Genomic DNA, 26,552 nt, shown 5'->3' with positions numbered 1-26,552 from the left:
TAAAAAAATGACACAAATGAACTTATTTACAAAATAGAAAGAAAACAAACTTATGTTTACCAAAGGGGAAAGAGGGGAAGGGATAAATCGGGAGTTTGGGTTTAGTGGATACACACTACTCCATATGAAATAGAGAAACAACAAGGACCTACTGTATAGCACAGGGAACTATATTCAATATCTTGTAATAACTATAATGGAAAGGAATCTGAAAAAGAATATATATATATATACATACACACACACAAAAAAACAAAACAAAAACAGCACAACTTAATTGGAGAACTTGATGGATTCAACCACTTCAAAATTTTAAAATGACATTGTATAAAAAGTTAACACACAATGACATACTTTAAGGAAGTGTCACCTACAATACAGAATATAGAAAGAACTCCTGCAAATCAGCAAGAAAAACAGAAAGTTTAAAAAATGGGCAAAATGTAAATAGGCAATTTACAAAGATAGAGATAAAATAAATAAATAAAAGATAAAAAGATAAAAAAAATAAAAGCCCACGTCAATAAGAAGGCGTGAAAAAAAATTAGTCCTAAGGAAAAAAATTAAGGAGCTAGATTATCTAGACAAATAATATGCCATCAAACTCATGTGCTCACATACCGTGTAGGACTAAAGCTCAAAGAATAGGATGAAGCTTTGATTAGATGGCAAAACAGGCAGGCTCAATTCCTGGTAGCTTTAATCCACCATAACTTTATTCATCTTATAGGAAGAAAGGACAATAAAAATCTTCAACTTCACCAATCTTAACAACATGATTTATCAATGATACTGTATTAGTTGCCCAAACAACTACTTTCCATCAAGGGATATTTCATGCTTTTTTAGTCCTAACTCCTATTGCCTCTGGAATTTCACAATGCCAAATCACAGAGAGGCAATATTCTAGAATTCTTCATAAGGTACTCATTTCAATGCCAGCGTGTTCATTAGATCAAATGAGAGATTTTAGAAGTCCTACATACTCTGATATATTAAGTCGATATAAGAGAAATGTAAAACTGGAACTTTATGTGGTACTTTCACTTTAAGTCATCATATGATTCAATTACACTAGAAAGTTTTCGATACAATATATGTATGCAACTCACATTGTGCCTAGTCCAAAACCAAAGGCAGAACCTTAAGTTTCCTGGAGGTCTTCTTTTTTTTTTTTTTTAAGCAAACTTCCTTCTCATTCAAATAATGTAACTCTCAAGCAGCCACTTCTTATTGATTCTAAGGAAACATCCATACCTCTGTATTCTTAGCCAGGCTAAGTAATTTCAGGCAGCTATTAAGATAACTTGATGCAGTTGTAGCTGGCTCAGCCACAAGATGCCAGATGGCCTAGAGGCACCAAATGCTTAGGACTTAGGAATAAGGTCATCCGAGAAGTTAGCATATTCATACAGAAGAGTGAGCAATTATTGCTGAGGGTCAAGATGTTTCACAAACATCTCTACAGCTATGCCTTTAAACATTTTGCAGATGTAAGCTGCTATCCTAAGGGTAAATTTATATCATTAATTAGATCAGCATGTACATAATGTTGGAGTCCCTAGTGCTTGTATATAACTATTTGTCAGTAAGAATGGAAGAGCAATATCTAATTCAAATACTATGGGCCAACTACCATTGTCTCATATTGTACCAGAAACACACATGTTGAAAAGTTGCTGCAAATCCTTACTCCATGCAGCTCAACACTTATTTATAACTGAATGGAGATATAAGATGGACATACGGATGCCTGATTAACTCATGTGCAAGCTGTGAAACATAAGCTACATACCCTTATAGGTTGTTATTTATGGAGCCATTGAATTAATATTTTAGATGGTTATCTTCATATTTTCTGGACATATTATATATCTAAGAATCAACTATTTCTATGAGTAAAATTTTAGAGTTATTATTCCATCATTCAGTTGATTCACTTATTAAGTTAACAAATACTTATTGAGCACTCTTTTAGGTGCCAGAGGTACAGTGATAAAAAGGACTGACAACTCTTTTGATGTTATGGAGCTTGCCTTCTAGGAGGTTCGTTTTGTATAAAGTCTAGATGACAGACTGGTAGATATGGCGACTTCACGTGTATCCCCTTGAAAGTGTACGTGAGTGGCTTAACGCGCTGAACTATTCTATCTTCTACACTTATAACTACTTCCCCTTATATTTTTAGTTTCTACTTCCTTACCCTCAGGTGTTCAGGGATGTCAAGAAAGCATCAAGTAATAGTGTCCCAAACCCAGTGGGAAAAACATAGCAATTGCATATTCTCAGACTTCATTTTACTCCCCTTGTCTTCAGCTTTTGGAATTTCTAATCATTTCCACTTTGAAAAATGTCTTCACTTAGCCTCCAAGATCTTACTTTCTCTTGGTTCGATTCCTACCAATAGACTTCTTCAGAGTTTTAATTGTTGCTTCCTCCTTATTTTCCTAACCTCTAAATATTGTAGTGATTAAGTTCTCACTCTTCGAATTTTTCCTCTTCTAACTCATTTCCTAGTGTCATCATTTAATATCATGTCTTCAGTATCTCCTACTTGTTGAGGACTTCAAGATAGATATCTATTCTGGACCTACAAACATCTCTAGTTGGATGTCCAACTGACATCTTAAATTTAAAATATGAACCTAACTCCATGCCAGTGCATTTGCTTTCTGTTTCTTCTTGCTACATTTTTCCCAAGATAAATGCATGGCTGGCTACCGAATTTCCTTCAGATTTCTAAACAAATGTCACTTGATTTAGGAAGCCTTCCCAGATCATCCTGTATAAAATAGCACCATTCCTACCCTCCCATCCCTGGTTGTATTCCCTGTCTTTGTTACCTGAACTTATACTTCTCCAAAACACTTATTACTAACTGACATATTATATATGTATGTACTTATTGTCTGTTTCCCCAGCTAAAATTAAGCTCCATGAAGCTGGGGGTTACTTCCTACTGTGTTATTAGTACACAGAACAGCACCTGGAAAGTAGCTGGAACTCAATAAATATTTATCAAATCAGTGACTGAATTTTTAAATAATCTCTTCTGTGGCTCTATCTACCTATCTACCTACCTACCTACCTACCTAATTTCTATGCTTTGCAAGCTGCACTGGTTTGGGATGGAAATGATGATTTTTCAAGGTGGCATCAGAATGCTGTTTTGGATTTTAGAATGAAAGAAGTCCAGCCTCTGAGCCCTAAGAGACTTCGAAAGATAACATAGCTCCATTTCTTGTTCTATAGAGTGTGGCTTACAAAGAAAAAGAGTTTTGACTAAGGTTACACAACTAATGAGAGGCAGAACCACTGTTAGAGCCCAGGCTTCATGCCTTTCCAGCCAGTGCTCTCCAACCAAACCCCTATTAGGAGGCATTGCTTCTCCTTGGCTGCCCACAGCAGCCCAATCCTTTCTGGCATTATTTTAAAATTGTCCTTAATGAAGATTACACACAGATAGAACTAGAGAAAAATCTGGTTTTATGAATAAAAATGTCACATATAGATAATTTCAGGGGAAAAAAGGAGAACATTTCTGGATACTTAAGACCTAAAACTTAATTCTGTTTGTGCAAAATGCCTAGTTTAAAACAAGGCAACAATCTAGGATATTAAGAAACGGATTTAATATCCCCTAACAAATAGTTATACTTTCAGAGGTGGAGAAAAAATCCATGCAGGTAGGTTAGTGAGAAACAACCATATAAATAGAGCAAATAGCCTAAAAAAGTTTTAAAAATCAATTAAAATATTTCTTGACCCTGATGGTGTAGGTGCTGTAAGGGATAAAGCAAATTCAGTCTAAACACAGGATCTGCTCTAAGGTTTTTCCCACACAAAGACACAAAGTAAAGAAGTTTGGATTCCATAAGAAGCAGTAGAGCATAGTGGTTACATATACTCTATTCTTTGGATTTGCATCTAACACTCCCTCTGCATAGATGTAATAACTTAATTGTGTTATTTAACTTCTACAGGCCTCAAACTGTTGATCTGTAAAACAGGACTAAATATCAACTATGGCATATAATTGTTATAAGAATCAAAATAGGTCATAAATCTAAATGATTTACACACTGTGGCATCCATTTTAGAGTCCAAAATATTGTGGAATGGTACTAGTAAAATTTAACTGCAATATATAATTTAAAATAATTTCTAAAATTTTTAAAAATAGTATTTATGAAAAATGATCTGAAATTTACCAAAATCACTTTTGTAGTTGATCATTTGCTGAGTTTTTCTAACACTTGGGGTACTTCATAAAATATGAACAATTTTCATTGATCAAGTCTATCAATTTTCTGTACTACATGAACTGAAACCATCTCCTATGCAATAGTATGATAGTAATCATAGGCAGCCTACTCTGTTTTCCAAAACATGATAATTTCAGCATGTAGATGTGTTTACCTACAAAACCAAACTTGTGGACCTCAAAACATTCATTTTACCATGACGATTTAAGAAAGAAGATTGTGACCCAATTTTTGATTGTCTAAAAGTCCTTGGAGATGAGAGTAGATTGAACAAGATTGGTAGATGAGATCAGAGAGGTATTAGGACAGATAATACAAAGTCAACCTGGCTACTGCTGTAATTATCACACCCAATGCTAAGCTCCAAGGATCCATTGGTCTGCCACATGTGAACCCTTGGGTGTCCAGTCACAATCACACACCTGTATCAGTTCCTCTTGAGGTCTAATATTGCCAGATGAGTATTACAGTCTATATATTCTTTCACATTTAATGGAGCTCCAACTTCTTCATACATTCACTTATTTTAATCTTAAGTCAAATATTCACTGAGTGCCTACCATGTGCTAGCCATTGGACTAGGTGCTGGAGAAACACTCTGCCCTCCTGGAGCTTACACACTAGGGTGGGAAATTAATAAGAGGAAAGTAACAAACAAGTGAATAACTCCTTTGATAAGAACAACGAAGCAGAGAGAGCATATGTCATAATGCTGTATAACATTTTCCTTATAATGAATTTTAATTATTCTGCCAGTAATCCAAGACAGCATTATCTTCAACAAAGCCAAACTCCTTTGAGGCAATCACAGAAACTTAGGTACAGTGAAATACAGCTCTCAATTCACTCTAAGCATGAATATCAGTTGAAGCCTGAAATACAAAGTGTGCGTGAGTATGTGTATTGGAAAGAGGTAGGAAGAAATGGGCAGCTAGGGGATGAGCTTCAGGAAGACAGAAGAAAAGAAAAAAGGAAGGGTAAATAGAGCTAAATTCTTACATCAATTATGAAGGTCATTTTGCTCAATCTTTCAGATTTTAGATTTTTCTAGAATGGGACAATTGGCCTCTCAGAGTAACTAGTGACTGAATACTAATATAAAGACACTGCTTAGTTCACCATCAGACGTTTACCCTTTTCCTTTAGTTTAACTATTTAGAAATGTACTCTCTAATTTTTATTCCTATAGAACATATTTTTAACAATTTATTTTCAGAGTTACAAGATATAATCCTTCCTCCAAAATTACATGTTCATATATCATTTTTATGACATTTTCACCCGGTTACCTACCATGTAAGCAAGTAAGAGATTTAAAACAAAAGCAACGAACTGGCATAATGCAAAGACTTTTCTGACTTCAGTGCCATTTTTGAAGTAGAAATTCTTGGGTCATTCCTTCCTGGCTTTAATTAAATACCGACACCTATTTCTATCACTTTCAAAATGTTAGGGGGAAAATGCAGAAACCTTTTCTTAGAAAATCCTTCTTTCCAATACTGGGATGCTTTGAAGCCACAAACTCTAAAATAAAGTCATCTTCCCCTCCTCCAATCAATACTTCTAAATAATGGATGTGAACATACACTTAAAAAAAATCCTACCTGGATACAACTCTTACCTGCATCTCTTGACAAAAGGAAGCCAATGGCCCAAAGAGAATCTGACACTGCTCGTCAGCAGTGTATGTCATCTCTGGCAATTTGGAGGGAACCATCACGGAATTGACACTCTGGGGATTTGTCTGTAGCAAGCAGTTACTGGCCTTTGACCTGGCGATATGCAGATATGTGTAACATTTTGAGTTAAATGCAAAAAGTTGTTATAATTAGTTAACATAGCAACAGGAAACATTTCGATACTACTAAAATATGTTCTTACTTTTATTTATAGGCTCTTCTATTGAATGCTCATAGAAATTATCCCATGTATGAGAATCATTTGTTTATAATTATTATGATAAACCTAATAATAAAAAAGTTCAAATTAACAGGACTTTTTGTTTTTAAAGATCTTTCATATGGATTAACTCAGCTAATCTACATAACACTGTGAGGTGGTTATTATTTTACATATTTGTAAGATGAAGAAGGTCAGAGAGTAACTTGTCCAAAAGTAATGTATGAAGGTAAGAAATCAACTATATTCTGGGATTTAAGGAATCTATGGAAAACATTCTCAAGTGACTATTAATAGTGTGAATATTTTTCTACTTGACATTGTACTACAACTTCCATTTATGGGGTAAAATTTAATTTTATCATAGTTCTGATTCATGAGAAGACAACTACACAAAATCCTGCACTCATTAGGGCCTACTGAGGGGCTTACCATTGCAGTGACAAAGAGAATGCCCAGACTCTACTGCACATATTTCTGGAAAGAGTTATAGTAATGTAATAAATATATTTTAGTAGATTTTAATATTCATTTGACAAAAAATTAGCTTGACAATTTAAATGGCATGGAAAAATAAATTTGTGTAGTGAATTTAGCTAGTTAGATGTTCCTATATTTCTTACTTAGACTTTTGGATACTTTAAGCATCTCTCACTCACTAATTGGGACTTTACATAACATCTATTGGTACTGTTTCATCTTCCCCTTCTATTACTGAAGGAAAAAGTAAAGAACACGGCTTTAACATGAAAATTAGAACAGTAATACTTTTTTTCATTTCCTTTTCCAACCAGGCAGAAGCTACGTATTACCAAAGCTGAAGGTTGAAAAGAGGAGAATCAAGGACTATTATAATGGTGAAAACTATGCATCGACATTAATGAAAAAAGATTCAGAGTACAGAACTACCACAGTGGAAAGGTGGAGCTTTTGTTAAAGAGGTTCTTTATAGCAACAGATATAGAGGGATGAACAATGAAAATGTTTCCACTGAGAAATTTTGAAGAGGCAATTAAATATTATGAAAGATTTTTTATCATTATAATAACTTTCAACCTTACAAATCACCTTGCCCATCCTCTTGTTTGAAAGTGTGGAAACTAAGAAACAAGTGGGTTAAATAATATGTCCCAGTCCGCACCATGAGTCAGTGGAGAACCAGGAGTGGATCCCAGCACCTTGATTCCTAATCTGGTGGCTGTTCCCCTCTGCCACACCACCCTCCCAGGTTGGTAGAGGAAGCAGGCACACATACACATTCATGACACAGCAACAGCTAGTGACCTCAGTACCTTAGAAATCTTTCCAAATCTTCCTTGCTACATCGGGACCACGAGACATCACCGAGATTTTGTCCTTTAATCCATTCACCAGACATGATATGAAGACCATCAGCACATGATGGGTGGTCATTGTCATGATTAATCCCCATGCTGATTTGGAATATAAAATTTAAAAATTACATTAGATAGATATTTTTAACCTGTTATTATACTTGCAATTAAACAACAGCTAAATAATTAAAATAATGGGAGAGAAATTCGTTTTTATTTTTATTTTCTTTTTTATTGAAGTAGAGTTGAATCACAATGTTGTGTTAATTACTGCTGTACAGCAAAGTGACTCAGTTATATATATACACATTCATTTTCATATTCTTTTCCATTATGGTTTATCACAGGATATGGAATACAGTTCCCTCTGCTATACAGTAGGACCTTGTTGTTTATCCATTCTATATCTAACAGTTTGCATCTGCTAACCCCAAACTCCCACTCTACCCCTCCCACACCCTCCCTTCCCCTTGGCAACCACTGGTCTATTCAGAGAGAAATTAGTTTGTTTTTTTAAAAAATTTTTTTTTGATGTGGACCATTTTTAAAGTCTTTATTGAATTTGTTATAATATTGTTTCTATTTTATGTTTTGGATTTTGGCCACGAGGCATGTGGGATCTTAGCTCCCTAACCAGGGATCGAACCCACACTCCCTGCATTGGAAGGTAAAGTCTTAACCACTGGACTGCCAGGGAAGTCCCGAGAAATTAGTTTTAAAGGTCAACATAACATTAGATTTCAGACTGATTTATTTTTAAAATTTTATGGTCTATATTAAAGGTCAATGTTTTCACTTAGTAAAAAACATTCTCCCAATCAATCTAGTAAATAACACGCTTAGTTCACCTGTATCAAAATAATCTATAGATATATTTTTGACATAGTAGCAGGTATGAAGCACATAGAAGTGGTTTCTATTCAATCACACTAGATTCTTGCTCTTGCCTAAAGATCCTTTATTCATTCCTTTTATCAAATCCGAAAACACATTAAAGTATTATTTTTCCTCAAGTGCTTCACGAGATAGTCTTCCTCTACTCATCATAAAACACAAACTGTCCCTGGGAAACCTGAACACTCTCGGCCATCTTCATCTTTTCTACTGAATCCTGAATCTGTTGCTCCAAGTTGTAACTCTGTTCTAAAACTCTGACTTATCTTCTGATGGACGTATTAGAAGACTGTTAAATTCAGTATGTCTAAAAGCTACCCTTAATATTTTCTCTTTCAAACCTCTCTGTACTCCTGAATTCTTTTTCTCACTTGTTCTCTTTTGTGTGCCTTTGCTAGCCCAAGAATCTTCAGGTCATCATTTATTCCTTCCTCTCCCAAATTATCACCCAATTGTTTACTAATTGTTAGGGGCAAGCCCTGCTAATCTACTTTCTAAATATTTCCTTCAACTGTTATTTCCTTTCAATTCCTTCTGTTACTATTAAAGAGGATTATAAAAATATTTAATCCTGAAAATTACTATGGCATTCTGAGTGGGTTCTGTGCTTCTAATCTTTGGCAACATTCTCCCTTTTCCTCCTGCCCTGCTCCAGTAAGATCTATTTAAAAACACAATCGGGCTGCCTTTCATCTGCTTTTCCATTACCTATATAGGAATTTCCAGCTCCTTAACATGGTACACAGTTTCTTAATCTTCTTCCAAGCCATTTATTGCATTTCTTTTCAGCAAGAGCAAATGATCTGTAGTTTCCCAAACATTATGTTGTTCCTTATTCTCTTGCATTTTCTCTGTGTCATATACCATAAAAAAGGGGCTTATAAGCTTGAATTAAACAATTCTATGAGGTAGGAACTATTATTATAATAATATAATACCCGTTCTTCTGATGAGAAGTAACTTTCCCAAGGTCATACAACAAGAAAGTGGAAAGTAGTGATGTTTGAATTGAGGAGTCTGGCTCTAGAATCATGTGACTAACCACTGAAGTCCATTCCCTCCCTGACCCTATCCAAAGTGCCTTGCCTTCAACACCTTTCCCTGGATAAATTCTACTTGATCTTCAAGATTCACGTAGATTACTTTCACGAGGTTTTCTTTTACTAAACTCCCACCTCACCTACGGGTACTGTCTCTGTTTTCCCAACACAGGATTCTGTGAACAACATTACTACAGTATTTTCTACATTGTACTCTATGTTTTTACTCTTGGTTATCTCTCCAGTTTCTTGAGGATAGGAACTTACTCATTGCTCTAAGATCCTGGCATATGGGAACCATACTCTATAAATGGTATTTAAATGTTGAACCAAGTCAGCATGTATTTGGGTTGGCCAAAAAGTTCGTTCGGGTTTTCTGCAAGAGGTTATGGGAAAATATGAATGAACTTTTTGGGCAACCCAACAGAATCACTTCTATTTCAGTAAAAGTTGCATATAATCTCCTATGAATTCTCATAATGAGGACATTAAAATAACTGTTTGTGAGAGAGTTAATACTGAAGAAGTAGAAAGAGGAAAGCTTGGTTTTGCACATGTTAAGTTTGAGATGATGGCAAGATAGTCCAATGCTCCCTTTTCTCATTGTGTAATGATCTAGATAATAAATAGTCTTTCATAAAAATTTTGTGAACAGGAATATATATATGATATTTTAAAATACTAATAAAAGAATATTGTTATAGAAGTTGCTAAAGGAAATTACAACTATACTACCTATATTTTCTCACATGAAAATGAAAATTTTCAAGACTATTGAACTACATTTTTTGGTTAAATAAACTAAAGATTTAAATCAAAATGGTTAGATTTAATGTTTTTGAAAGAAGAAAATGATATAGATGGAATTAATTAATTTATGAAGAAGAGTAATGAATTAAAAGTTCACTATGTTTGCTAACTTGAAGATTATGGAAATTATATAAATAAAATTTAAAATATACTGTTGAATATCATCCTTCACTTTTAGTGTTACAAAAATTCACCTATATGATACACCATATTTCTCTTTCCTCGTCTAACTAATGTCCTTAAAAAGGGTTTGTATCAATACATATTAATAGAATGACTGACAGAGAGAACAGGAAGAAAAATGTTTTCATACTTTGAAGATAAAGAGAAAAAGTAAGACATGATATGGAGTAGGTAGGGGCCAATTCACTTACTGAGGGCTAGAGTGAAAGACGTAGGAGTTAGATTTGAATCATGTGCCTCCCCCTTATTCATGTGACCAGAGGCAATTTAAATAATAATAAAGGAATAAATGTGCCTCAGTTTCCTCATCTGTTAAATATACTTTTCTGACTGGTTGTGAAGGTTACATGAGGATGATATAAAATGCCTGGCACAGTGCCTGCAATATAGCAGGAACCCATAACCCTTTTTTTTTTTTTTTTTTTAAACTGGGGCAGTAAATGAGAGAAGTTTTATCCTCTCTCTCTAATTTGTCAAAAAAACACAGAGATAACCATCATTAAAGGCAATCTGCTGTATTGGCTGACTTTCATGAAAGTGGGGATTTAAGAAAAGCCAAGTAAATAATAATGGCAAGAAGTTACTTTGTCTGGATGTTAAATTAAAATAAGAAATTGTAAATATGCCACAATCTCCCAGATTGATAAAGACGCCTAATGCACTGACTGTACGGTTCCAATGCCGCCCCTGCCTGCATCACTGTCTCACCTCCCCCAGGGATTCTGGCTGCAGCACACATTGCCGGGTGACCCTGTTATAACAACAGCCACTTGCCATGTGGAACATACTCAACTCTCCCATCTGTGGTGGTGCAGTCTTTCAAACCATACACAAATGCTATTATTTTTGAAAGGCAACTGGTCTTTTTCAGAAATAATAAAACTTCTTAAATAATGTGTCCATTTGAGAGAAGGAGAGGGACTCCTTCCAAGATTTAGCAATTTGGACATTTTCCCAAAGCAGTGTAATGTTATTTTCCAAATTGGGAAGATTACAACTTCTCAAGCAGATGATCATTTTCCTTTTGGGATCCTGATTCTCATGTAAGAAATTAGCTACAGCCATGGAGAGATCTGGTGATACAAGCATTGTTTACCATTAGTTAAATTTTCCTAAAGCTATTTAACTTGTAACAGAAGTTATCATTAAATTGGGACAGGGCTTTTTTTTTTATAACCACACATCTGGAACTATCAGGAGACACTGCCTAGTACTGATCCTACAGATTTGAAATAAAACAACTGTGAACCTTTATTTGCGCCAGTCACTATGTTAATCATTTACAATGATGATATCATTTAATCCTCACAATACCCCCAGAATGTTTCTGTTATCATGACTTCTATCTTACAGATTAGGAAGGTGCTGAGGTTAATAGCAGAGCTGTGACTCAGACCCAGGCAGTCTGATGGGTCAAAAGAAGTGAACGTTAAATCACCAAACTATAGATCAAAAGTATCCATTGACATATAAGGTTTATTTTCTGAATAATTTTAAGTGTCTCCTCTCTGTTAGCAGAAACGCACCTTCACACATACAGTCCCATAACCAAGTCGCATGCACTGTGTGGAAAACATTCTCGAAGTAAGACATTAGCAACACCTCTCCTCACACTGTGCAACTGAGCTACATTTTAATAATCTCAGTTTAAATTCACTTTGACAAAGAGCCTTGGGCAAATAAACTCTCCACTAACATTGTACATGGTTGTCAAGTCAACTGAGAAAATATTTTTATCTTATAAAACTTCTCAACTTGTTTAAAAGTCTCTGCCAGGAAGTTTTGTGATATCCTGCGGAAAGCTGGAGAAGCATTTGGATTTTGAAGATGGTCCCTTTTGATGTTTAAAGAGTCAGAGAAGAGAACATTTATGAATTCACTCACATTTTTTGGATAATTTGGAAAGGATCCAATTTGTAAACAGTCATATTTTAAGAGAGCGCAGGCTCAGTACTTGTGGCGCGGGGGCTTAGTTGCTCCGCGGCATGTGGGATCTTCAGCACTTTTTTGTGCTGAATACATTAAACATTTTGTCACAATATCTTATTTTCCACTAAAAGCCACATATTATATAGAAAAAATTAATTTATAAAAGGAAACAAACTATCACAAATGACACGTAATTTCATACCATTCAGTGGCTATATCTGATTTGATGTAACTTCACTCCTGTGTACTCATGGAAAAAAGCCCAACATTAAGAAATATGAGACATTTTCATTACTTTTTATATTTTAAATCATTTCACTTTGCACAAAACAAATATGTACTTCCACTGGTAAGTCAAGAGGCAATGGAAAGTAAGTCAGCATCAAGATAAAAAATCAGAGGTCAAAAAATAAAGTAGGGGTACAAAAGGAGATTCCTTTTGACTTTGCTGTGTGTTACACGACAGTTTTATCTAGCAATTCAACAAATACTTGTTAAGAACACACTAAGTGCTAGGCACTGTACTGAGTTGGGGTCGTAAAAATGAGTAAGATCCAGTTTTTACCCTCAAGGAGTTTATCATATACTGGGGCTGGAACACTCCATCCCTTGCCCTCATGCAGCTAAAAGATGCCTGGATCCTGTCCTTCTACGTTCCATAAAGCTCTCCCACCCATTCCTCCTTTTCCAACACTACTTCCATCAACCAAGACAAGAGGTGACTTTCTTCACTTCTGGATTGTTGTTCTTCACTTCTGGATAACCCCTTCACACCTGGCCTTAACTCTTTGCCTTATTAAACAATTATTTAATTATTTTAATTCCTTATGAAAACATTAACAAAAATGAGTTCCCTAGGTAAAATCTTTCAATTTTCCTTGGCAAGCAACGATACTGAAAAAATGAATAATGAACCAAAGGGCTGGTTAAAATGCAGATTCCTGAGCTCTACCCCAACCGATTAAAAGAGGCCTAAGGGCTTCCCTGGTGGCGCAGTGGTTGAGAGTCCACCTGCCGACGCAGGGGACACGGGTTCGTGCCCCGGTCCGGGAAGATCCCACATGCCGCGGAGCGGCTGGGCCCGTGAGCCATGGCCACTGAGCCTGCGCATCCGGAGCCTGTGCTCCGCAATGGGAGAGGCCACAGCAGTGAGAGGCCCGCGTACCGCAAAAAAAAAAAAAAAAAAAAAAAAAAAAGAGGCCTAAGACCTAAGAAACTTTATTTTAACACACTTTATCAATGATTCTTACTTAAAATTCTGAGAACCAATGAGCTACAAGATAAAATCCACACTTTTTATCTTGTTTTCAAATAATCTGTAAACTGATTTCAATCTAATTTCCACTGGATCAGTTAATTCCAGCCTACTGTTTTGTAGAGTCCCTTCCTTTCAGAATGCTTTCCACAGCTTATTTGTATTTACAAATGTAACTTAAATTTTAAGCCCTTCTTCCCATATAAAGGACTCTTCAATAAATTCTAGCACATATTTCTCATGATTCTTAACTTTTGTACCCTTCAAATATATGGCACAAAAAATATCAGAACTATCTTCTGTTTCTGGTAAATTTTAAGTAATATATACAAAGTATTACTACCTAGAATTTAAGTGTTCAGAGAATAAGAATTATCATATTTTCTTTTTAATTCCTTAAATAGTAATAAATAAATATACATAGATTTTATCAACTAATATAGAATCACAGGAGCAACTAAATATTCTGTACATTTGATGGAAAGTTGAAACTAATGTGGCATCTTACTGACTTAGGGAAACCGTAAGCCTGAAAAGTCTATGGATGATCTGCTCAAGGAAGGTTGCTTGCCTTACTCTAGACCATACATTTGCCAAGAGAAATGCATTAGAGAAATGCAAACAGAAAGCCAATTCTTGTATGGCTGTTCACTAGTTGGGTGATTTTTCTCCTCTTCCACCTACTCACTATGACGTCCAAACCTACATTTGAAGAGAATCTGGTATGGGGGTGCTGCTGCATCTCTGCTGCCTTACGTCCCATTCTGATTATTAACTTGGACAAACTACTTATTACTCTAACTGGTATCACTGTCTAAATAAAATAGCAAATACAAAAACTGTGCAAGTGGCCTTACAAGAATCTCGACTTCTCTGGTGGCACAGTGGTTGAGAATCCGCCTGCCAATGCAGGGAACATGGGTTCGAGCCCTGGTCTGGGAAGATCCCACATGCCGCGGAGCAACTAAGCCCCCGCGCCACAAGTACTGAGCCTGCGCTCTAGAGCCCCATGAGCCACAACTACCGAGCCCGTGTGCCTAGAGCCCATGCTCCGCAACAAGAGAAGCCTCTGCAATAACAAGCCCTCACACTGCCACACTGCAACGAAGAGCAGTCCCCGTTCACTGCAACTAGAGAAAACCCGCACGCAGCAACAAAGACCCAGTGCATCTAAAAAGAAAAAAAAAAAAAAGAATCGCCATAATAAGTATACTTCCTGCCAATCCAGTAAAAATTCTGAAGGATATAAAAGCACTCCTTGAGTGAACAGAGAGATGTATGGCCATTGGAGGCTGAAAATCTCCTTGTTACATTGAAGCATTCATAAAAATAATTATAATACTACTAATAATGAATTATTATTATTATTCATTCACTCTGTATTATTCATTCTGTGTTATGAGTCAACAATGTGCCATGCAATTAGAGCATCACCAACCTAACAATGAACCTTGAAAGGAAAACTTATCCACATTTAGGAATGAAGAAAATTAGTAAAGACAGATTGACTTGCCCAGAGTTCATTCAGAGAGTAGCTGGCATGACAAGAATTCAAGTCCAAGTCTGCGTTGCTTTAATATGCTTTCTCTCATCTGCCCACTGAGTAATTTCTATCCTTAACCAAGGCGTGAGTACTAGAGGAAGATACTTGTGACTTTTGCTGTATGGAATTCTAAACCGTACAATATGGAAACAGTGAACTTACATGTTGCTATTACCAATTTTAGTGGGTCAAGGAACATTAATTACAGAAAAATTAATTTTGAATATTTTAAGAAGCAACAGATTTCTAGAAACAAGAGTATATTTGTTTTTGTCTATTACAGTAATCTGTTATTTTATCTGTTTCCCATCCTAAGAGTCCTAGATGATGTACTGTCTTTATCTTCATTTCTTATTTACTTCTTACTGTTTGTCTACTCTCCCTTTAGAATATATCCTCTCTTTCTTATAGTAAGATATGCTGATGTAATCAATATACTGATACTGTACACTGATCTAATCAGTATATTGTACTACAAGATATACTTACTATAAGATATAGTAGATATACTGATGGGCATCAATGCAGAATGAAAGCCAAAAATTTTATTTCCTTCTAAAAGGGACTCCTCTGGATGCTGAGAGAGATTAGCCAAATTTAAGCTTACAGGATACCTCCTGGAGCATATGCTACCTTCTTATTTAATTAGCAGAATTTTAGATTAAATAGTACTATTGCTGAAACTTCTGGAATTGTCCCTTCCAAGTCCACGACTTCAGGATGTGCATGAAACAGCTGAACAGGCCTGTAACCAAACTTCAAAGAAGACTCATCATAACTGATGTATAATTTAACTACTGTATTTCTACACAGTTAATTTTATATAAGAATCAAAATAGCATGTGCCAGAAAGGAAAAATATGTTGTCATATTTGTATTTTTATAGTCATAAAACCATATTTTCCAGTCAAGGCAATTGCATTCCTTGACCCAAACTAATTCCTCTTTCCCTGCTTCTGGAACTCAACTGCTCTCTACCCTGAATCTCAAAATGGTTGTCCAAAAGGTGAGTATTCCTAAAACAAATGCTTATTCATTCATACAATAAATATTTGAGTTCCTATAATATACAATGCACTCAACCTGGTACAATATGAGAAAAAATGTATTAGACACTAATCCTATTTTTATAGAGATTCCTGTCTAGTAGGGAGTGTATGTGTGTATAAATATCAGTATAAATCAGTATATATTAGAAATTAAGCTACAAGTGATAGTTACAACTAACAGTGTAAGGGAGTTAAAAAAGGAGATACATTTCCAGCTGGACTTTCAGGTCTAATTTCACAAAAAGGATTACATTTGGTTTGACCATTAAAGGGATTACATTTGTCTTTACTTAATGGATAAGTAAAACTGAAAAAGGTATAAATCAGTAGGGCTGGGAGTTGGAATAAGAAAAAAGCATTAATAAAGACATGAAGCTTGAAAATTATGGATTGTTTACATTCATGAAATAGAGAAGTAGCTTATAAAGTTAGAAAGATAGATTGGGACCAATCTGTAAAAGTCATGAAGCTAAGGCTATGGAATTTGGAGTTCATTCATTAGGTGGTAAGGAGCAATAAAGATTTCTGAACTGAAGATCAGAACCATAATTCAGGAAGCTGAATCTGATGAAAGTAAGATAGATTAGAAAGATTAGGTGCTGAGGCAAGGAGACCGCTGAGGTGGGTATTGCAATAGTCCAAGCCTGGATAAATAACAGAGAGGGAATGGAAAGATGGGCTAACTATTTCAGATGACCAATGAACAGAATTTTACAACTGATTATGGAAGGAGCTAAGACTAGAAAGAGTTAAAGATGTTTTAGATGTCTCAACTTAAGAACTGATAACAATATTGATGCCAATAACAGAAATGCAGATGTCTGAAGAAGTGGGTTATAACCTGGCCCTACCTTGGTTCTACCCAGGCAAAATTTCCATCAAAGCATATAAGCAAATGTCATTGATTTCAAAGCCTTATTAATTACAAGGCATCTACATTGTTCGTACTCTGGGATTACTTAAAACTTTAGCAGGTGCCCCAAATATTTGTTGCCTTCAAGGAGCTAACTTTGCATATTTATTGCCTCATTAACTTCTCCGTTCCAAAGAAACTCCTGAATTGTCAACTTAGTGGAAAAGCCATGTCTCTAAGCCAAAGTTTAATAAATATATATTAGTCTTTTCCCCTTGGTTCAAAAAAGCAAAACAAAAACCAAAAACATACAAGTATTTTGGCCATGTGAAAACATGTTCTGTGTTTTTATAGTCACATAATTTATAAGTAATTTTCCCTAATGTATGTAATTTTATCCATTCATCATCTCTATGAAGTAGGCAATCTAATTACCAGATGAGATTCTTAATCAGTAAATAAATTGTATATGTTTAATGCAGTTTCTTTTAACTTTTAAAAATGCAGAACTCTGCTAGAGCTTTTTTATTTTCTTGACACTATCTATTACAAGTATAAATTACCATAAATGTGCTAAAGTCAAATTACAAAATTGTATCGTAAACGGTTTTCAAGACAAACAACTTTGTCTACAACCTTATATCCATACTATTATTTCAATAATATAAACCTACCTTAAAAGGACAGTTTTTATAATTAGCAAAACAAAGTGCTGAGGCATCAGATACTAAATGGTCAAAAAATAAATACTATTTCATTAATATAAGACAATGATCATTTTCAAGTCCTTATGATTACTTTTACTGGCTACTTATTTTTAAAGTAATGGGATAAATTTAACAAATGAGAAAAAGATGAGATGCTTAACCATTCTAGCAAGCAAAGAAACACAAAACAAATTAAATTGTAATTTCACATGTGCTAAACTCAAAGCTGGGAAAATAAACTGAAACTGTATTTACCAGCAGTCTTCTATTTAAATTTGGATAAATATTGCATATGGCCTCCAAAAATAGTGCCCCACTTACACACCTCTCAAAAATGTATAAGAATATCTATTTCCTCATAGATGAACGCTTTTCATTCACTTACACTGTTAATCGAAAAATCATTTAACAGCTATTTATAGAGCACAAATGAAAGGTGTGAGAGATACAATGTTAAACAGCAATGACAGCAGAAACAAACATAAAACAAAACAAGGCACAGCCCCTGTCCTCAAGAAACACAATCTAGGGCTTGCCTGGTGGCACAGTGGTTAAGAATCCACCTGCTAATATAGGGGACACAGGTTTGAGCCCTGGTCCGGGAAGATCCCACATGCCGCGGAGCAACTGAGTCTGTGTGCCACAACTACTGAGCCTGCACTCTAGAGACCGTGAGCCACAACTACTGAGCCCACGTGCCACAACTACTGAAGCATGCACACCTACAGCCCATGTTCCACAACAAGAGAAGCCACCGCAATGAGAAGCCCGAGCATCGCAATGAAGAGTAGCCCCCGCTCGCTGCAACTAGAGAAAGCCCTTGCGCAGCAATAAAGACCCAATGCAGCCAAAAATAAATAAATAAATAAAATAAACACAATCTAATTAGAGATACAGACATTAAATAATCATGCAAGTGTAAACCTACAACTGTGAAAAAATTAGGAATGAAAACTACACAGAATTAGTAAGAGCAGATATGAAGGGATTTAACCTACCCATGGAATACTTCTCTGAAGAAATGACGTGAAAGAAGAGTAAGAGAAAATGAGGGAAGAGGACAGGGAGAGTTTTCTTGTCAAAGGAGGCACGTGGTCCTTACAGTGGGAGTAAATATGGATTCATCTGTGTAGATTTATGTAATCTGATAGTCGAAAGGAGAATTGCTTTGTGGTTGACTGGCATCCTATTAACGACACTAGGATATTCTCATATAAGCCATCAAAATATCTCTATGAGCTATGTGGTTATATCCTTTGTCATTTTTCTAATGGGACTTTGGTCATTTTGCAAATTTATTTTTAAGAGCTCTTTTTATATTAAGGAAAATATTACTTTGTCATGTGCCAATATTACACATGATGCAAATGCTTGCACTGACTGTGATTTACCTTCTGACTGTTGTATTTTTTCCTTGCCTTGATATTTAATTTCAAGTCACTAATTTTATGTGAATTTTCCTTAAATATTTCTAGATTTCACACCTAGAATCATAAACATTCTCTATTAAAAGACTAAAAAAGAAAAAAGCCAACAAAACAAAAAAATCTCACGTACAGAATCATTTTGGTGTGTTCCGATGTAATGTCTAAAGTAGAGAATCAGATTTCTGTTACTTTTGTTATTGAATGATTCATTTCCTTCCATTGATTGTAGGTGCAGCTTTTATTATATGCTACATTTCCACATCTTTTCCTACATAAAAATGGAATTTTTTTTTCTTACTCTCTCTTCCATTGACTTGCCTGCTTTTTCCAGCACCAGCACAAACTGCTTTACCTATTCTGAAATGTATTACTATTTGATAGTGCTCACCCTCCTCCTCCCCAGAGTGTTTTTTTTTTTTTAAACAAGAAATTTCTTATGTTGAGTTTTCCACATGGACTCTAAAATCAGGCTGTCTAGTAAAAAAATTCTATTGATATTTTGGGCAGATTATATTAATTTATATATAGATAATTGTCATTTTATAATATTGACTGTTCCTACCCTAAACCAGGAAATCTCTTTCCATTTATTTACACCACTTTTATGACTCTGTGGGGTTAATAATTCTTCCTTTTATAAGTCTTGTACATTCCTTTGTAAGTATATTCCTAGGTGTTTTATCTTTTTAATTTTTATTTTATTTTTTGCTATCTTCAATATAAATGAAATTTTTTTCTTTCCTTACAGTTTGCAAGTGGCTCTTGTTCATGTATTGGAAAGAAAACAATTTTTACACAGTTTTTTAACAGGCCAATAAAATTCTCTCACTGCTCTAATAGGTTTTTTAGTAGATTGTCTGAAGTTTTCCATTTATACAAATGATACTCATTTTGCCTCTCCTTTCTAATTTTAAATTTATTAAATATTTTCATGAAAACAAATATATGTAATATATATGTGTACACATACTACATTGTATATGTGTGTATCTGAATGTGCTATGTAATATAAATAACTTAAGTATTAAGGAGATAAACAGCAAGGTCCTACTGTATAGCACAGAGAACTATATTCAATGTCCTATGATTAAAAAAAAAACCACCCAATTAAAAAATGGGTGAAAGACTTAAATAGACAAGTCACCAAAGAAGACATACAGATGGCCAACAGGCACATGAAAAGATGATCAACATCACTAATTATTAGAGAAAGGCAAATCAAAACTACAATGAGGTATCACCTCACACCAGTCAGAACAGCCATCATCAAAAAAATCTACAAACAGGACTTCCCTGGTGGCGCAGTGGTTGAGAGTCCGCCTGCTGATGCAGGGGACACGCGTTCGTGCCCCGGTCGGGAAGGATCCCACATGCCGCGGAGCGGCTGGGCCTGTGAGCCATGGCCGCTGAGCCTGCGCGTCTGGAGCCTGCGCTCCGCAACGGGAGAGGCCACAACAGTGAAAGGCCCATGTACTGCAAAAAAAAAAAAAAAAAAAAAAAAAAAAAAAAAGCTACAAACAATAAATGCTGGAGAGGGTGTGGAGAAAAGGGAACCCTTTTGCACTGTTGGTGGGAATATAAATTGATACAGCCACTATGGAGAAAAGTATGGAGGTTCCTTAGAAAACTAAAAATAGAACTACCATATGACCCAGCAATCCCACTACTGTGCATATACCCTGAGAAAACCATAATTCAAAGAGACACATGTACCCCAATGTTCATTGCAGCTCTATTTACAATAGCCAGGACATGGAAACAACCTAAATGTCCAACAACAGATGAATGGATAAAGAAGATGTGGAACATATATAGAATGGAATATTACTCAGCCATAAAAAGGAATGAAACTGGATCATTTGCAGAGATATGGATGGACCTAGAGTCTGTCATACAGAGTGAAGTAAGCCAGAAAGAGAAAAACAAATATCGTATATTAATGCATATATGTGGAATCTAGAAAAATGGTACAGATGAACCTATTTGCAGGGCAGGAATAGAGACCTGGACGTAGAGAACGGACATGTGGACAAAGCGGGGGGAAGGGAAGAGTGGGATGAATTGGGAGATCAGGACTGACACATGTACACTACCATGTGTAAAATAGATAGCTAGTGGGAACATGCTGTAAAGCACAGGAAACTCAGCTTGGTGCTCTGTGGGATGGGGGGGTCAAGTGGGAGGGAGGTCCAGGAGGGAGGGGATATAGGTATACATATAGCTGATTCACTCATTGTACAGCAGAAACTAACACAACATTTTAAAGCAATTATACTCCAATAAAAAAATATCCTCTGATAAACCATAATGGAAAGGAATATATTAAAAAAAAAGAATATATATATGTGTAACTGAATCACTTTGCTGTACAGCTGTAATTAGCATAACATTGTAAATCAACTATACTTCAACAACAACAAAAAAGTATTAAGGGAAACCATCACACAAATAGGAAATTTAGACAAGACAAATTCTAAGATCCATGACCAACTTCTCTATCAGATCTTATATTTCCGCCTTCGAGAAGAAGGCACGCAAAGTGTGTGCTGTTGTAGAAATCATTTTAGTCCTGAAGTCCTAAAGACAGTCTTGTATACTTTCTCTTAGAAGTCTCATCTGTGATGTATCAGTCTTTATTTTATCTGGAATTGATTTCTAGAAATGAGCTGAGGAAAGTGTTCAATTTTATTTTTATACATGTGGAAAACCAATTGTACCACCACATTTTTATAAACAGTCAACTTCCTTTACTGGTCTGCAATGACAGTGTGGTCAGATGTCAGGTTTTCAAGTAGGCATGGGCCTGTTTATGACTCTGTATTTCACTGTATTTCCTGTGAATATATGCGTAAATGTCAAGATCTTAGTTACTATAGTCTCATGATAGGTCTTCATTTCCGTTAGAGAAAGATTCCCATGTTATTCTCCTCCTCAGCCTCTTCTACCTTTGCCTCCAGCTTCATAGCTTCTCCAAGAATGTTTTGACTATTTTTGGCTATTTGTACTTATATATAAATGTTAGAAATATTTACCAACTTATATAAAAGTTTATCATTGGAATTTCCATGAACCTCTAAAATATGTACAGCAGAACTGACATCTGTAAGATATTTCATTTACCCACAAACATATATTTCCACTGATACAGGTTTGATTTAATGAATTTTAATAGGGGTATTTGCTTTTCTGTCTTTTGTTGGATTTATTCTTAAGTATTTTGTGTTTTCTATTGCTACAGTAAACAGCATCCTCTTTTTTAATGATATTTTGTATTTTTGTGTTTTTTATATTTATCTTATATCCAATAGACTTACTATACTCATCAACTAATTCCATACTTTACCTTTGCATTATATTGTGTTTTTATGTAGGCAATCATATCATTTGCAAAGTAAAATAGCTTTGTTTCTTCCATTCTCAACCCTACATCTTTCATTTATTTTACTCTCATGCTGTACTGGTTTGTACCCCCAGTACATATATAGAAGTAGATACAGTGAGATCTTTGTGATTTTATTAATTTTATAGAGGATGTTTCTAATATTTAACAATTAAGAATCATGATTCCCATTGATCTTGATAAATTTACATGAGTAAATTTTATTTTATTGGATTTTTTTCTGCATCTACTGAGATAGTGTAATTTTTCTGTTAATTACAAACAAATATTGTATATTAACACATATACGTGGAATCTGAAAAAAATGGTATAGGCGATCTTATTTACAAAGCAGAAATAGACACAGACGTAGAGAACAAACGTATGGATACCAAGGGGGAGGCGGGAGGGAGGAGGGTGGGATGAATTGGGAGATTGGGATCGACATATATACACTATTGATACTATGTATAAAATGATAACTAACGAGAACCTACTGTATAGAACAGGGAACTCTACTTAATGCTCTGTAGTGACCTAAATGGGAAGGAAATCCAAGAAAGAGGGGATATATGTATACGTATAGCTGATTCACTTTGCTGTACAAAAGAAATTAACACAATATTGTAAAGCAACTATACTCCAATAAAAATTTAAAAAGAAATCAGAATCTGTTAATTAATCTGTTAATGTGGGGATTAAGATTTTTAAATGATAAATGACCTTTGCTATACAGACATAAAGTCAACTTTATTCTCTTGTATTAAGTTCATTTATTTATACAGTGCTGCTTTATTTTGAAAATGTTTCTTTGCCATTTTTGCATCATTCTCAGATAAGAAATAATTGATACTTGCTTCTTTATAATAGTCCTTTATTGATTTTCATATTATATTAATGCTAGCCTCAAATAATGAATTTGAGGATGTTCCTTCATTCTAGAAAATTTAGATTTTCTAAATTTCCTTGAAGCTATTGCTGTGTGAACTTGTGTTTTCTTTGAAAAGATTCTAAAGTGCTGATTCAATTTATTTAAATAGTTATAGAGCTTTATGTCCTTCCATTACATTTTCTTAGAATTTTCCCATTTCATCTCTTTGTAGCTTTTTGCCATGAAAGTATTTAGTGTATTTTCTTAGTATCTTTTTAATGTCTTTGGTATCTGTGTTACATCTCCTTTTCTCATTTCTAGTACTGTTGAATTATGCCTGTTTTTCTCGATCAATCCTATCTTTCTCAATTTTACTTGCATTTTCATATATTTAATTTTGGCTTTGTTGTTCACATTTATCACATTTTTCTTTTTCATTAATTTCTACTCTTCATTATTTCTTCGAATTTTTTTACTTTGTTGTTATCTTTCTAACATCTTAATTTGAAAACTTAGGGCATTAATTTCATCATAAAATTTTTATGTATGTTTAAAGCTATTCATTTTCCTCTATGCGCTATTTTATCTGCAATCTACACTTTCTAAATAGTATATTTGTTATTGTTTAAACCTGAGAATATTCTGGTTTCCCTAATGATTTCTCCTTTGATCTATGGGTTTTTCAAAAGTATGCTTGTAAATTTCTAAATTTCTTAGTTTTTTTGTTATGGATGTTTAACTTAATTGTATTATGATCAGAAAAAATCATCTGTATATTCATTTTTTGAAATTGAAATTGTAGAATAAAACAATATATGGTCATTCTTTGTAACTATCCAGTATGTTTTAAAAGAGCAAGTGTTCTTTTATAATTGGCTGTAGGTTTTATATCTGCCCAATAGATCAATATTTTTAGTTGTTCAAATCTCTTCTCTTCCATATAGATCTTTCTGTTCACTTGATCTATCAGTTTCAGAGAGCTGTGTTAAAAACTCCCACTATGGGGCTTCCCTGGTGGCGCAGTGGTTGAGAGTCCACCTGCCGATGCAGGGGACACGGGTTTGTGCCCCAGTCCGGGAAGATCCCACATGCCGCGGAGCGGCTGGGCCCGTGAGCCATGGGCGCGGGGCCTGCGTGTATGGCCGCTGGGCGTGCGCGTCCGGAGCCTGTGCTTCTCAACGGGAGAGGCCACAACAGCGAGAGGCCCGCGTACAGCAAAAAAAAAAAAAAAAAAAATCTCTCTTTGGAATTTTCAGGTATTTAAAATGGGGAGGGGAGATTTCAATGTCTATCAGTCCAGATCATAATGTTAATTCTAATGTAAATCTGATATTACTTAGATAAAACAACTGATTTCCTCAAGCAGAATGTTTTATTCATTTCTACTAGACAATTAGTACTTTCATATATTCAGCTGTTCTACACGGCTTAGGAGGTTATATATTCTACATTTTTAGTAATCAATTTATTGAATAAAAGTACATACTATGTGCCAAGTACTCATGTTCTAGAGGTTGGGAATACAACAGCGAACTGAGGAGACAAGAATTCATCATATGCATACAGATAGATTGATAGATACATAGGTGGACAGATAGACAGATAGATACACAGCTGAATTGGAAACATTTTATGAAGAAAATTAAAGTAGGCAGAGGAGGATAAGCTGGGGCTGTGATTATATTTACATTTGTAAGACATGTTATCAGAAATGCCTCACTAAGGTGACACTTGAGCAGAGAACTAAAGAAGAAAAACAGAGACAGCCATGTGGCTGTTCTGGAGAAGAATATTGCAGGCAGAAGGAAAAGCAAAAGGTACAGGGTTTGAGGTAGATGTTTGCTTCATGTGTTTGAGTTACAGAAAAGAGGCTGATGCATCTAGAGCCCTCTTAGTGAGGGAAATGGTAGGCTGGAAGTGAAGGAGGCTAGACTATGTAAGGTCTTGTGGGGCATTTTAAAGGTTGAGAGTTTTACCAGTACGATAGGAAGCTACTGGAAGATTCTGAGCAAAGAAGTCAGGCAATTTGCTTTGTTTTAGAAGACTGTCCCTGGCTCTGAATTGAAAAGAGGCTGTAGGAGGCAAGGGATGAAAAGTAAAGATCATTTACGAGGCAACTGTAATAATCCAGATGAGAAGTGATATTGGCTTGGCCCAGAGTGGTAGCAGGAGAATTAGTGAGAAGTAATCAGATTCTGGATGTATTATGAAGGTGGAGTCAACAGCTGATGAACCGAATGTTGAGAGCGAGAAACAGAGAGGGCTCAAGGGCAGTTTCATGGTGTTTGGCTGAGTAACTGGAAGGATGGAGCTTCCACTTATTGTGATAGGAAGACCTCAGGGGGGAGCACTTCCAGGGTGTGGGGAATCATTTCTGCATGTGCATGCTGGAATGAAGTCTCACTCCATGTAGCCTTGGGTATATTTAAAAACACATGGGGATTTCCCTGGTGGCACAGTGGTTAATAATCCGCCTGCCAATGCAGGGGACATGGGTTCAAGCCTTGGTCCAGGAAGATGCCACATGCTGTGGAACAACTAAACCTGTGCGCCACGACTATTGAGCCTGCGCTCTACAGCCTGCGAGCCATAACTACTGAGCCTGTGTGCCACAACTGCTGAAGCCCACACGCCCTAGAGCCCCCACTTGCCGCAACCAGAGAAAGCCCGTGCACAGCAACGAAGACCCAAAACAGCCAAAAACAAATAAATTAATTAATTAAAAAACCCCATATTATTTTAATAAAACTTTACCTAATATCTTATTAAAAGTTTCATACAATAGCTAAAAATGCTCTAAACAATTTGAGTGTGCATACAGCACCTTTTCTATAATAAAATTTCATTGACATTCTACACATAAGAATATTTTACTAAGATAATTACTATATTAAAACATTCACTTATTTAACACATATTTATTGTTTGCCTAGTATGTACCGAGCACTAACAAATGGATTAGGAATCTCATGATAATAAAAAATAGGCATGGTTCATTACCCCTTGGAGCTTCAAGCCTATGAATAGATGAATGAATACACATTTATAAAGAGATGGTGGCATTGAGTGTTTAACAGACTGACCTACACAGAACACGTACTATAGGAAATGGTT

At 35.4% G+C, this 26,552-nt stretch overlaps 1 protein-coding gene across 1 annotated transcript in view; it reads right to left on the bottom strand.

Annotated features, from left to right (window-relative positions):
* ADAMTS19 (ADAM metallopeptidase with thrombospondin type 1 motif 19) overlaps positions 1-26,552 on the bottom strand; it is a 280,962-nt gene that overhangs the window by 122,446 nt on the left and 131,964 nt on the right. The window contains exons 9-10 of the mRNA XM_070045097.1: positions 7,457-7,597; positions 5,887-6,037 (exon numbers count right to left, since the gene is read on the bottom strand). Coding sequence (XP_069901198.1) covers positions 5,887-6,037; positions 7,457-7,597 — 292 coding nt within the window. The remainder of the gene's footprint in view (positions 1-5,886; positions 6,038-7,456; positions 7,598-26,552) is intronic.

The sequence above is a fragment of the Globicephala melas genome, chromosome 3 (genome assembly GCF_963455315.2).
Source record: "Globicephala melas chromosome 3, mGloMel1.2, whole genome shotgun sequence".
NCBI classification, from domain to species: Eukaryota; Metazoa; Chordata; class Mammalia; order Artiodactyla; family Delphinidae; genus Globicephala; species Globicephala melas.
Note: the sequence above shows the minus strand (reverse complement) of the source record. Positions and strands in the feature narration are given on the sequence as shown.